This window comes from Macaca nemestrina, chromosome 15, assembly GCF_043159975.1.
Source record: "Macaca nemestrina isolate mMacNem1 chromosome 15, mMacNem.hap1, whole genome shotgun sequence".
Classification (NCBI taxonomy): Eukaryota; Metazoa; Chordata; class Mammalia; order Primates; family Cercopithecidae; genus Macaca; species Macaca nemestrina.
The window spans coordinates 62890217-62904239 of NC_092139.1; the positions used below are offsets into that span (position 1 = coordinate 62890217).

Consider the following 14023-nt stretch of genomic DNA (forward strand, 5'->3'; position numbering starts at 1 on the left):
AGGCAGAGAATTGCTCGAACCCGGGAGGCAGAGGTTGTAGTGAGCTGATATTGCACCACTGAACTCCAGCCTGGGCAACAGAGTGAGATTCTGTCCCAGAAAAATAAATAAATAAATAAATAGTTGCATATATAAATAGGCTTTTGTGTTTTCTTCTGGTATTTTTCTCCTTTTGTATATTTAAAAATTTTAATCTATACTCCAGGAACTTACTTTTGTGACATAAAAATCTAGCTAGTTTTCTCCAAACAGCATGCATTTCATTTATTAATGATTAATCTTGCTTTATCAATATGAAACATCGCCATTTTCAAGTGCTAAATTCTTACATATATTTGGGTATTTCTGGATTTCCTATTCTGTTCTATTCATTGATATTTTTTCAGTTGTTAGTAAACAATTTGTGGAAATAGCACATTCACATTTTGATATCTGGAAAAGCAAGTCTTTTTCCATTCTGTTACAAAAAATTAACTTATTACAGCAATAAAATACAGGATGTGCAGTGTAAAAATGCTAAAACTTTGCTATTTTTATTTGGCTTACGTAAAAGTGATAAACACAGAAAAAGCTCACATCTTAAGAAAAACGAATCTTCCTATTCAAGGACACAAACCATCTTCCCATTTCAGTTTCCTTGTAAGGTTCCTCAGTAAAGGACATATTTACATAGGGTACATTGATATCAAATCCATATTGGATTTTATTTGAAAAATATTTAGCCCAGAAGTTGATATATTATGGGACTTAGTTCTCAATATACACCTTTCTATAATGTATAGAACATTGTTTTAAAATGTGTACATTAAAAATAATCTGCTGCATCGACTTGATTTTGCGAGTTAAGTCACTTTCATACAGTCTATTAGTGTTCTATAAGGGAAATTATAATCGGATAGGAAATCAGCTAAAGTTTTGTTTCTGTGTTGTTGTTCATAAAGGGCCTGTGCCCTGACCTCTCTGAGGTTTCCACACCCAGGGTGGTGTGGGGCTTGTGGAGGAACAGAAAGCCACGACCCGGATCCCTCCAGGAGGGTATGCCCCCATCATCCCCCCACGTCCCGCCTCCTCCCAGCCCAGGCCCGGTTACCTCTTATGTTTGTCCGTCTTGTTCACGTCAGTGTCCCTGAGCATGACGATGAGATCCTTTCTGGGGACTTTACCCCACCAGGCAGCTCTGTGGAGCTTGTCCAGATCTTCTCCACGGACGTGGTACCTGGGCTCCATGAAGGCGCTGTCGTCGTAGTCTTCCCAAGCTTCCACGTTGCTCTCCCCGCGCCCCTTGCAGCTGGGGACGTGGTACCTGGGCTCCATGAAGGCACTGTCGTGGTAGTCTTCGCAAGCTTCCACGTTGCTCTCCCCGCGCCCCTTGCAGCGGGGGACGTGGTACCTGGGCTCCATGAAGGCGCTGTCGTCGTACTCTTCCCAAGCTTCCACATTGCTCTCCCCGCACCCCTTGCAGCTGGGGACGTGGTACCTGGGCTCCATGAAGGCACTGCCGTGGTAGTCTTCGCAAGCTTCCACGTTGCTCTCCCCGCGCCCCTTGCAGCGGGGGACGTGGTACCTGGGCTCCATGAAGGCGCTGTCGTCGTAGTCTTCCCAAGCTTCCACCTTGCTCTCCCCGCGCCCCTTGCAGCGGGGGAAGCAGTGGCAGCACCACTTGGCCATCTTGCTCCTAAGTGTCTTCATAGCAGAGGCATGGTGGTCCCCAGAAGTGCCCACGTTGCTCTTGCCGCTCCTCCTGCAGCAGGGGAAGCAGTGGCAGCACCACTTGGCCATCTTGCTTCTAAGTGTCTTCATAGCGGAGTCGTCCTGGTCTCCAGAAGCACCCACGTTGCTCTTGCCGCTCGCCCTGCAGCAGGGGAAGCAGTGGTGGCACCACTTGCCCATCTTGCTCCTGAGACCAAATGGCTTCTTCACAGCGGAGGCAGCGGGTATTGAAGAAACCTCAGCCACCATCTGCTTTGAACAGCCAGGGGAGGCCGGTAGTCGCGAGCACATCGCGTCTACCAACCAGTTTCACCAACTAGCAGGAAATTCTGGGTTTCCAATCTGTTTGAAGAGAAAGGTCAATCCCAGCCAAAACCTGCCAACCCCAGCAGGGGAGCCCAGCCCACCCCACCCGGGAAAACCCACACCCAGCCGGGGAAAGCCCACGCCCACCCGGGGTGATCCCACGCCCCCCCCCCAAGGAAGGGCCAACCCCCGCCCCGCCCAAAGGAAACACCCAACCCAGCCAAGGGAATGCCAAGCCCAGCAACGAAAAGGTCAAGCCCAGCAAAGGAACGCGATGGAGGAAACGTCAATCCAAGCGAGAAACACCGGGCAAAGCGATTAACGCCGAGCCAAGCGAGGAACGCCAAGCCAAGCCAGGAACGCAGAGCCAGGCCTAGCCGTTACAGGCTAGCCAAGCCGTTGCGCGGGCGCGCGGGCGCGCCGGCGGTGTGCGCGCCTCAGGCGGCGTCATTGCACGCGGCACAGACAGTGGCCAATGTGTGCAACCTGCGCACAAGTCTTGGTGCCACGAATATCAGTGACAGCCTTGCGTTCCCGGCAAACTTCGTGGGAATTGGCCGAGCCTTCAGGCTATGGAGGAGAGGCCTCTGGTTGGAAAAAGCCTCTTGAAGGACAGGGGCTAGAGTGCCTGGAACTGGAGGATGCTGACAGGCTCCTCTGAGGAAAGCCCGCAAGAGACTCGTGGCGGTGCTGTTGCCGGTGGCCACGGCTGCCGCTCAGAGCTCGGGCTTCTTTCTTATATTTGTTTTGGTTTTATTTTGCTACTATTTTCTACTTTCTTGATGTGATAGCTGAAATTTTATTTGAGAAATTTCTACTTTTCCGTCATACACATTTAGTGAAACACATTTTCCTGCCAGCACTGGCTTTACCTGTGTTGAATCAAGTGTGATATGTCGTATTTTTATTCAGTTTAATATATTTAATAGTTTCCCTTGAGACGTTTCCCTTAGGAGTGTGCTTGCTGTTTAGCGCTATTCACAATAGCAAAGACATGGAATCAATCCAAATGTCCATCAATGATAGACTGGATGAAGAAAATGCGGTACACATACAACATGGAATACTATGCAGCCATAAAAAAAGAATGAGATCATGTCCTTTGCAGGGACATGGATGGAACAGGAAGCCATTATCCTCAGGAAACTAATGCAGAAACAGAAAGCGAAACACCTAAAGTTCTCACTTATAAGTAGGACCTGAACAATGAGAACACATGGACACAGGGAAGGAAACAACACACAATGGGGCCCCTGGATGGGGGCGGGAGAGGGAGAGCATCAGGAAAAATAGTTAATGCATGCTGGGTTTAATGCCAAGGCAATGGGTTGATATGTATAGCAAACCACCATGGCACAAATTTACCTGTGTAACAAACCTGCACATCCTGCACATGTACCCCAGAACTTAAAATAAAATAAATAAAAATGTAAAAAAGAAAAAAACCAACAAAACTAAAATGTGTGCTGTTTATCTTTCAAGTATTTAAGATTTTGCTGTTATCTTACTTTTTTATTTTGAATTGGATGCCATTTTGGCTGGAGGATACATTCTACATGATTTCAGTTCTTTTAAAACTCTAATGTTTGTTAAAATGCAGGACACAGACCATCTTGGTTTATGTTCTGTGGGTACCTAAATGTTCTGCTGTATTCTGATGCTAGGGGGTGGAGGAGCAGGGGTTTTTGTTGTTTCGTTTTGTTTTGTTTTTTTGAGGCAGAGTGTCGCTCATTTTGCCCAGGGTGGAATGCAATGGCCTGATCTCGGCTCACTGTAACCTTGCCCTCCCGGGTTCAAGCGATTCTCCTGCCTAAACCTCCCCAGTAGCTGGGATTACAAGCACCCGCCACCACACCCGGCTAATTCTAGTATTTTTAGTAGAGGCAGGGTTTTGCCATATTGGCCAGGCTGGTCTCCAACTCCTGACCTCAGGTGATGCACCCGCCTTGCCCTCCCAAAGTGGTGGGATTACAGGCATGAGCCTCCGCACCCAGCCAAGGGTGGAGTACTTTATAAATGCCAGTGAGCGGTAGCCGCCAACATCAGTAGCTGCTGACACTGCTAGCGACTGGGGCGGACAGCGGCCAGAGCCGGAACCCAGGCCTCCTGCCACCCGTGCGTGCGGCGCACACCTGGAAGCTGTCCTCCCACAGCCTACACGGGGGGCACAGCAAAGCTGGGACTCATGTTTGAAGGAAGGAAAAAAATCGAACGAGTAACCCAGCACTGTTCTTTCCAGATCCATCCCGCTGGCCCTCTTGTTTCCCACGTTTTTGAAAACTGGCTACTCTGACCTCAGATCCCTAAATCGCAGCCACTGAGACCTGGCTCTCAGAAGCCAAAGCCCTGGCACTTTCCAGGCTGAGCAGGAGGAGGTGAAGGCAGACTGGAGGCTGGTCCAAGACAGCTGAGGGCTGACCATAGGGGGTCGTGCAGAGGCCACCACTGGGGCCGCTACACGTGACATGGGATTTGGGCCATTGGGTAGAAGGCGTGGAGATGGGGCACTGCCAGCGGAGCCAGGGAGGAAAGAGAACACTCTCCAAATTGTCTTCCAGGGTTTCCATGAGCATTTTATTAACTCAGAATCTGTCAGGAATAATACTAGGGAGTTACCTTTCCCTGAAGATGGCTCTTGTCAGAGTAGTGAGATAGGTGTGGGGGGGGGGGTGGGGGGGAGGAAGAGGAATGTGAGGCTCAGTTTACACATATTAAGATCAGCAATGGTGTGCCACTGGCAGGAGCAGAGCGATCCTGGAGATTTGGGTGGCTGCAGTTGGTAAGTGGTTGCAATCCAGAGAGTGGGACTGAGATCCTCTCTTGTCATGTTAGCATCCCATTTCCTGGGCGTGGCTCTGACATCCTGCAGGTGGTCATTTCACTCATGGAGGCTTTGTCTCTCTTCCATCACCCCAGACTCAGCTTCACACTCCAGGGCTGCACACCACCAGCCACCGTCATGTTAACCACCCCTTCCCAGGTCAATGTGTCCCTCACCTGGAGCCCAATCTGCTGGACAGCCTTGGACCGTCCATTTTCGGGGTGGTGGGCAACCTGGTGGCCATCGTGCTGCTGTGCAAGTCGCGCGAGGAGCAGAAGGAGACCGCCTTCTACACACTGGTATGCGGCTGGCCACCAACGACCTGTTGTTCACTTTGCTGGTGAGCCAGGTGACCATCGCCATGTACATGAAGGGCGGGTGACCTGGGGCCAGCCCCTGTGCCAGTACAGCATCTTCATCCTGCTCTTCTTCAGCCAGCCCAGCCTCAGCATCATCTGCACCCTGATATCTATACAGGTAATTTGTGTTCGACATTCTCAGAGGAGTTTCATAAGCTTTATGTTTTATCTGGGTTATAAACAGAGTCCTCAAATGCGTAAAAAAGAAATCATACCAGGATTGAATTTCAGCAGGAATAAGTTTATTTTACCTATTCAAAATTAAAATACTTTTGTTTTGTTTGATAATGTTTTTGTTAAAGATGCATTTTTGAAAAAAATTTAGGTAAATATTTAATAATGTCCCCTTTTCTATCCCAAGAAGTAATTTCATAGTTATTTAAATCTTTTTAACAAAAATGTAGCATAGATTTTTAAAAAAAAAATGCATATTTTAACTCAATAAATCCAAAATACTGTGGCAACATGTAATCAATGTAAAAATTACTAGAGATAGTTTGCATTCTTTTTTCTTATGAAATCTTTGAAATCCATTGTGTATTTTACATTTTAGTACGTCTCAACTCAAATGTGAAATTTTCATCGAGAATATCTGAACTGTATTTAGATTAATAAAAACGGCAGTTAAAAAATTTAACATAGATTTAGTACGGGGTGTGCAGCCAGCTTGCAAATCAGATCTTGACTGAGCGGCCAGGCAGCCAACCCCCGAGGAGCGGCCTGCTGGCTCCGCAGTGCCCAGAAGTTGAGGATGTTCTACAGATCCATCATGCCTGCCCCCAGCAGCACCCCCGGCTCCAGCACCCCTGGGCCGGGCACCCCGGTCCCTACAGGAAGCGTCCTGTCGCCGTCGGGTTCAGTGCCAGGAGCCGCTGTCCCTTTCAGACCGCTGTTTAACGACTTTGGACCGCCTTCCATGGGCTGCGTGCAGGCCATGAAACCACCTGGCGCCCAGGGCTGCCAGAGCACCCACACGGAACTGCTGTCGGTCACAGGGGAGATGGGCAAAGGGATCCGGACCACCTTCGCTGGCAGCAAGAGCACCACGGAGCGCCTGAAGAGAGGGATCATCCATCCCTAGTCAGAATGCCTGGCGGAGACAGAGCAGAACCCACACACTTAACAGGAAGCTCCTAAGCCTCTGTGTCTGGACTTTTCCCGGCCACTCCAGAGCACCTGCTTCTCCCTGGCCCTCATCCTTAGTTGCACTAACCATCCTGGGCCTCCTTGGTCCTGTGTCCCTTGATGGTGCCCTCAGGAACCAAGGGGTGGCTCTCACTCCAGGTGGCAGCACTAACGATCCTCCCTTCCCCCCACCCCACTCCGCCAAAGCAACAAGAGTTAGCAGCGAGGTCCCCGTGAGTCCCACCCATGACCTGCCCACAGTGTTGCCCACTGGAACTTTCTGTGGCCCCCACCACTCAGCCCTTCCCAGCACTTCTCCCACGTGCCCCCAGCCTCCTTCTCCCTCAGCACGGGCTCAGGCCTCAGGCCTGACAGTTCCCTGCCTTGTGTCTTTTGCTAAATATGACCTTTCTACATTAATAAAAGATGATTTGGAGTTGTGCTCTCTAAAAAAAGTTTAATATAAAAGAGAAATAAAAGAAAATTTAGCAAAGGAATATATCGATGAATATTTAAATATTTAGATGACATTACTACCAGACATAATAAGATCATCAGATATTTCATTTACTTATGATTAATATGTTTGTATTTATTTTTTATTTTATTTACGTATTTATTTTTAGTATACTTTAAGTTCTAGGGTACATGTGCACAACGTGCAGGTTTGTTACATATGTATACATGTGCCCTGTTAATTTGCTGCACCCATTAACTCCTCATTTACATTAGGTATTTCTCCTAATGCTATCCCTCCTCACGCCCCCCACCCCATGACAGGCCCCTGTGTGTGATGTTCCCCGCCCTGTGTCCAAGTGTTCTCATTGTTTAATTCCCACCTGTGAGTGAGAACATGCAGTGTTTGGTTTTCTGACCTTGTGATAGTTTAAACAAACTAGCAAGTTCAGAAGTCACTTTATAAGAGAAATAATGAAAAATAAAGTATTACTGACATTGGTAACAGAATAAAAGTTAGAGTTAGACAAAGTATTAACAAATAAGCTTATTTATTTATAAGAGAAGGGAAAATATTAAAAAGGATTAAATGATGTCTTGTCAACATGAAGAAAAACTGTATTATATATAATTCATTTGTTAACTTATTATTGTGTTTCCTTGTATAATTTTCACTTGGTTTTGTCAGTTTTACTACTTGCTTCATTAGTTCAAAAACTACATCTTCATAGACCATTTCAGCTTTTGCTGTGTGGGCAGAATTATAAAACCCAGTTTCAAAATTTCAACTGAACGTTGTCAGCATTTTTCTTTGGGCTTTTTATTAAAAACAAAACAAAACAAAAAAACCCCCAAGTAATTGTGTGTGTGTGTGTATTTTAGCATTATCATGAATGTAATAACAATAAAATCAAACAGAAGCAAATGGATAAGCAATATGTTGGACTAGCATCTCAAGTATGAAAATGGCATTGCCAACAGTGATATGATTTTTTTAAAATGGTCAACTTTTTAAAGTATAATCTTATTTCAACCTAAAATCTTACTATCAGAAAGTGTAGTGTACATTAAAATGTTCTGAAATGCCTTTATTCACATATATTAAATGGTCGTACTCATTCAGTTATCTACAAATTGGTTTTTCACTTCTGTAATTGTCTTATACAATGTTCAGAAGTTATGCAGAATGTGAGATAATTTTCTATTGAATATGATCATTTTATCATTGCAAGACATCAAACATCCCTGTTGCAAGACATTAAACACCCCTGTTTCCTACCAAATAAATGTACAATAGTGATAAATGTAAAGATGTTTTTCAAAAAAGACACATTTTCAAGTTATAAAACAAGGATTTTAAAACTTGAATTGTTACAGTGAATATGTCTTAATATAGGCTACGGTCACTTTAGATAAAAAAAATTACCTCACGTCTATTTTCAGTATTACTTAAAGGTATTTATGTAGTGGCAAAGAATTTTTTTTTTTTTTTTTTTTTTTGCCTAGAGGCAGATATTTTTCCACATGGCTATTTATGGTACGAAACTGTATTTAAATGCATGTACACATATAAAAACTGCCACTGTGGCTGTAAACTATTAAAAGTTATAAAGATTAAAAAAATAAATAAAAAATAATTGTTTTTCTATGAAATGTCTTTATTCAAGTCCAAATTTAGAGTTTTAAATGCTTGAAATGAATAAAAGTGAGTGTTTCACATATTTCAGTCAGAATGGCCTTTGTCCTAGTTTTATTAGTGAAGCAGCAGACTGCATTTTTTTTGCTCTCATACACCTTCAAAAGCTGGAGAGAAAAATTTGATAAAACTTCTAGGACATTATGTGATGAAACACATTAAACACTGAAGGAGAAATACAACCTCACTGTTTATAAAAAACATATAAGAAGGAATCCTGCATACATATATCTATCAGTTTCAGATTTTCAAAAAGTATTTGCCTTAAAATGAGCTTCATTAGAATATGTGTTCTCCCAGAAAGCCAAGGAAAGTACGTTAGACACAGGATCTGGAAGTCTACATGTGTGATGTAACTTCATTGAAGACATTTCACAAATAAGGCAGAAATGTATCCGTGTGACCCAAAATATTCTCTAAATTTTCTCAAAGCAATGTGGCCACATCTATTATCTTTTACCATGACTAGTGTTCATTCCAGGGATTGGATATTACCTCGCCCATTTGCAGCCTCCTATCTCTGCGATTAATTATGGCTAACATTCTCAGCAGTCAAACATCTTGCAAGTGACAGCTTGAAAAGGCCTACCAGCATGATGTTCACTCTGCCACCTGACTAGCTTGTCTTCCATCTACACACTGCAGTATTTAGAAGAGCGCTTTAGTATTGTAAATTTGATCCAACATGTGTTCAACGAGATGAAATCTTCAATATTGCACTACCTGTGAATCGGGAGAATGTTAATTTGCTTCTGTAGTTTTAAGTGTATTCTCAGAGGTAGAGGAAGCCATATTATATCATTGGATTCAAGAAGTAAAGTAAATAGAAGAAAAAAAGATGTTATTCTAGTTTGGTTATGTTTATATCTTAAGTTTTCTTTTCCAGATATATGAGAACCTACTAAATACACTGAATAAAATGTGGTAGCCTTGGGTTAAATATCATACTTTATGTTTTGCTAATTAATTCCAAGATACAGTAGAAAAATAAGCTCTCTTAGATAATACAAAAATGATATGGGGGAAAGAAGTAAAAAATTAACTTAGAGACATCATTAATTAATTTCTTTTCTAAATGAAACACTAAATAATTTCTATTTGTTTTGACAAATAGAGAATATATTTAGAATCAATGCTTTATTACTTGGAAAGTGGAGTAAAATTTTAAATGTATTATTCAGATTGTATTATTACTATTTACTACAGATCACATACATTTGTCTTTTCTTCGTATTAGACATTAATTAATGGCAAACGTCCCTTCGAGGCCTATTTAATATGAGTAGTAAAGTATCTGGAATTTCTGAAATAATAAAAGTGACCTAAATCACCATGTTTGGTAAATTCACAACATTCAAATGGCAGGAGGGGAGTAGCGGATGTAGGGAAGGGAATGCTCATGTTCTCATTATTCCCAAACGGATTCTTACAAGTCTTCTCACTCGGCACATGGATGCATCTCAGTAATACACAATGTCTTACTTAGACAGCCACAACTGTCTGCAGTTTTTAACAAGGTACATTTCAACATTATTATTCCTTGCCACCTCAATATCAGATATTTTCTCATGTCATCTTTTACTTCTGAAGAGCTGAATTATTGATTCATAAACTGAATCCATAGCTACATATCTGTGGATGTTTTTAAATTATGTGAAAATTTTGTATATGCTTTCTTCTGGGGAAAGTATCGAACCTGGTGATTGTAACAAAAACAATCACTCGTGTTAATTTTAAGTCTTAATTAATTCAGGAAACTTTGCACACACCTTAAGGTCAGATATTATTTTGTACCCTACATATAAAAACTTTTTTTTTTTTTTTTTTTTTGAGATGGAGTCTCACTCTGTTGCCCAGGTTGGAGTGCAATGGAGTGATCTCTGCTCACTGCAAACTCCGCCTCCCATAACATTAATGATCACTGATCAAAGATCACCATAACAAATATAATAATAATGAAATATTTAAAAAATTGTGAGGATTACCAAAATGTGAAACCAAGACACAAAGTGAGCACAGGCTGTTTATTAAATGGTACCAATAGACTTGTTTCACCTGGGTTGTCACAAACATTTCATTAGTAAATAAAAGAAAAAAAGGCCATATCTGTGAATAAAGAGAAGTGCAATAAAACATGTTTATATTAATTTGGTTAACTTTATTCCAACTTAATGTAAACTAGTTTGTTTGTTTATTTATTTATTTATTTATTGAGACGGAGTCTGGATCTTGCCCAGGCTGGAGTGCAGTGGCGCATCTCGGCTCACTGCAGGCTCTGCCTCTGGTGTTCACACCATTCTCCTGCCTCAGCCTCCTGAGTTGCTGGGACCACAGGCGCCCGCCACCACGCCCTGGTAATTGTTTGTAATTTTTAGTAGAGACAGGGTTTCACCCTGTTAGCCAGGATGGTCTTGATCTGATCTCGTGATCCTCCCACCTCGGCCTCCCAAAGTGCTGGGATTACAGGCGTGAGCCACCGCTCCTGGCCATAAACTAGTTTTAAAACAGTTTATAAAACTCTAAAATGAACCTGGCAAATTTAGAGCAATAATAAAATGATTTAAATTAGAGAAGTATTTTTTAAAAAGGTTAAATAACAAATGTCTCATTGGAATTATTCAAGTTGTTTCAAGCTCAGCTCTGAGGTTCTTAGAAACTAAAGTAAAAAGTATGACCAGTTTCTGAAGTCAAGACAAAATCATACAATCTTTAACTTAGAAAATTATCTTCTGTGTTGTGTCCTAAGCATAAAACAAATGTAAGGACTTGCCCTGACAATCTGTAAGTCGTTCCACTCCCATACGCACTGCAGAAATGTTTCCTGGCAAGAACAGCAAGTCAGAAGCCTTTTCAGCACAATAAGGAGGGACATGCTATATATAAAAAAATAGATGAGGGGGGAAAATAGCACCTTAGAGAAGTGAGAAGTCTCAAAAGAGACATGTATAAGGAGAGAAGTTGCAATTATAAAGAGCAAAATATGGAATGATGAAAAAAGACACTGCAAAAAAAGTTTTCCTCAGTACTTTGCAATGCTCTTGCCACCTTCTGAAGAAAGCTGACTCCTCCTGGAAACAGGGTATTTGGACCCAGGCTTTGGAATGGAGTGACCATCTGCATCGAACTACCTTAAACTCAACTTTGTGAGCATAGGGTAAGAATAATTGGGTTACATAAAAGTCATTTTTAATCTAAAATGTCGTTCGTTAGTTTGATCAACTTTCTTTACCATTGGCCACTTGATTATATACACAGTATATAATGCATACAATGTATGAAGTATGTGTGTATGTGTTAATTGCCTACTTATGTTATCAGTAAGGTTTCCAGTCAGCAGTAGGCTATTAGTAGTTAATTTTGGGGGAATCAAAAGTTATGCATGTTACATATGTATACTTGTGCCATGTTGGTGTGCTGCACCCATCAACTCGTCATTTACATCAGGTATAACTCCCAATGCAATCCCTCCCCCCTCCCCCCTCCCCATGACAGGACCTTGTGTGTGATGTTCCCCTTCCTGAGTCCAAGTGATCTCATTGTTCAGTTCCCACCTATGAGTGAGAACATGCGGTGTTTGGTTTTCTGTTCTTGTGATAGATTGCTAAGAATGATGGTTTCCAGCTGCATCCATGTCCCTACAAAGGACACAAACTCATCCTTTTTGATGGCTGCATAGTATTCCATGGTGTATATGTGCCACATTTTCTTAATCCAATCTGTCACTGATGGACATTTGGGTTGATTCCAAGTCTTTGCTATTGTGAATAGTGCTGCAATAAACATACGAGTGCATATGTCTTTATAGCAGCATAATTTATAATCCTTTATGTAACAAACCTGCACGTTATGCACATGTACCCTACAACTTAAAGTATAATAATAATAATAAATAAATTAAAAAAAAAAGTTATGCATGTATTCTGAACTGTGTGGAGTGTCAATGCCCCTAATATCCGCATTATTCAAGGGTCAACTGTATATATCTTACTCAGCATAAAAGCCTTTATGAGGAAATGAAGACCCAAAGAGGCGGTTAAGAGTCTAACTCGTTATTTATTGAATTAAACATGAGTGGTTGTGAAATGTGGTGAGTCAAAGGGGCTTGGGTTACAGTAATTTATTGGTTAGAGAAGTGACTAGGAAGAAAAAGGTTAGTTTAACAAGATTTATTTGTGCAGATTTTCCTCAGCTTTACCTTCCAATCATTAATGGCAAGAACGCTACTACTTTTGGTATAGAGAATATGTATTACACATGGTAATTTCATCTCTTGTTTTAAAAAAAAACAGAGTTAAAGTAAGAGTGATCTTGAACCTGCCTTGGGTTTTTTTGTTTGCTTGTTTTTTGTTTGTTTGTTTTTTGGTTTTGGTTTTTTTTTTTGGGGGGGGGCTTTGTTTTCATTGAAAATAGTCAATATGCCAGAGTAGCATATTTTGTGGTGGAATCTTTTCAACTCCTTCACTGACTTAGCAAGATTCTTGTTCAAACTGGGTTCTACAAGGACAGAGAAAAGTCTGAGGTCAGGACTAGTCAAGAAGGACTCAAATACCTGACTAAAAGTTTACTCAAAGGAAAGTCTTTGTCACAGGTAGGTCAAGAGAAACTGTATTAGTAAAAATCCTCTCTATTCCTTTATTTCTTCCTAGATTAATCATTTATGTAGCAAGGATATGTTAGGAATACATTATTTTTCAACCACAAAAAGTATGTTACACTCAAGGCCATCATTAAGACACAAATTTAGATTTATAGTTTACAAGGACTGTGCAGTCTGTCTGTGTATATATTTTTTCTGTCTTTATATTAACAATATTAGATTTGGCTGAAAGTTTCATATTGTAGTTTTATAAACATTAAAGAATTTAAGCATTTTAAATGACAAGTATTGCAAATATATCCAAAGTGATGCAACTATTTAGATACTTCCTTCCTTACCCTCCAAATACATAGAAAGTATGATATATAATGTGATGTATTATAGTTTCTAAACCTGCTCCTATATGTGAAGAGGGAAATATAGTATCTTTATATGAAGAACTTCCATACTTTTTATCATGTAGTAAATATCTGCTTTCCAAAAATATACCCTATGTCACCAGTAACCAGTTTTTGTTTTTATTAATAGATTATATGTTCTAAGATTTCAGGACAGTAGTAGTCCCCACTTATCCATGGAGAATATGTTCCAAGACCCTCTGTGGATTTCTGAAACCATGGATAGTACTGAAAGCTATATATACCTGTACTATGATTTTTCTTATACATGCCTATGATAAAGTTTATAGATTAGGCACAGAAAGAGATTAACAACATTATTTAATATAAAATTTACCAATTATAACAATATACTCCAATAAAAGTTATGTGAATATGGTCCCTCTCTCTTAACATTTCTTTTTTTTTCTTTCTTTCTTTTTTGAAATGGAATCTTGCTCTGTCACCCAGGCTGGAGTGCACTGGTGCGATCTTGGCTCACTGCAACTTTCACCTCCTGGGTTCAGGTGAATCTCCTGCCTCAGTCTCTTGAGTACCTGAGACTATAGGCGGGTG

General features: G+C 41.3%; 1 protein-coding gene and 1 pseudogene across 1 annotated transcript in view; one reads left to right on the forward strand and one right to left on the reverse strand.

The window, feature by feature from the left end:
- The window catches only part of LOC139358611 (POTE ankyrin domain family member G-like), a 29495-nt gene extending 27412 nt beyond the window's left edge, over window positions 1-2083 (reverse strand). Inside the window, exon 1 of the mRNA XM_071079836.1 lies at window positions 1091-2083. Coding sequence (XP_070935937.1) covers window positions 1091-2001 — 911 coding nt within the window. The 5' untranslated portion in view covers window positions 2002-2083. The remainder of the gene's footprint in view (window positions 1-1090) is intronic.
- A 3559-nt stretch (window positions 2084-5642) lies between these two features.
- On the forward strand, window positions 5643-6277 carry LOC139358872 (cyclin-dependent kinase 2-associated protein 2 pseudogene; annotated as a pseudogene).
- The last annotated feature ends 7746 nt before the right edge of the window (window positions 6278-14023 follow it).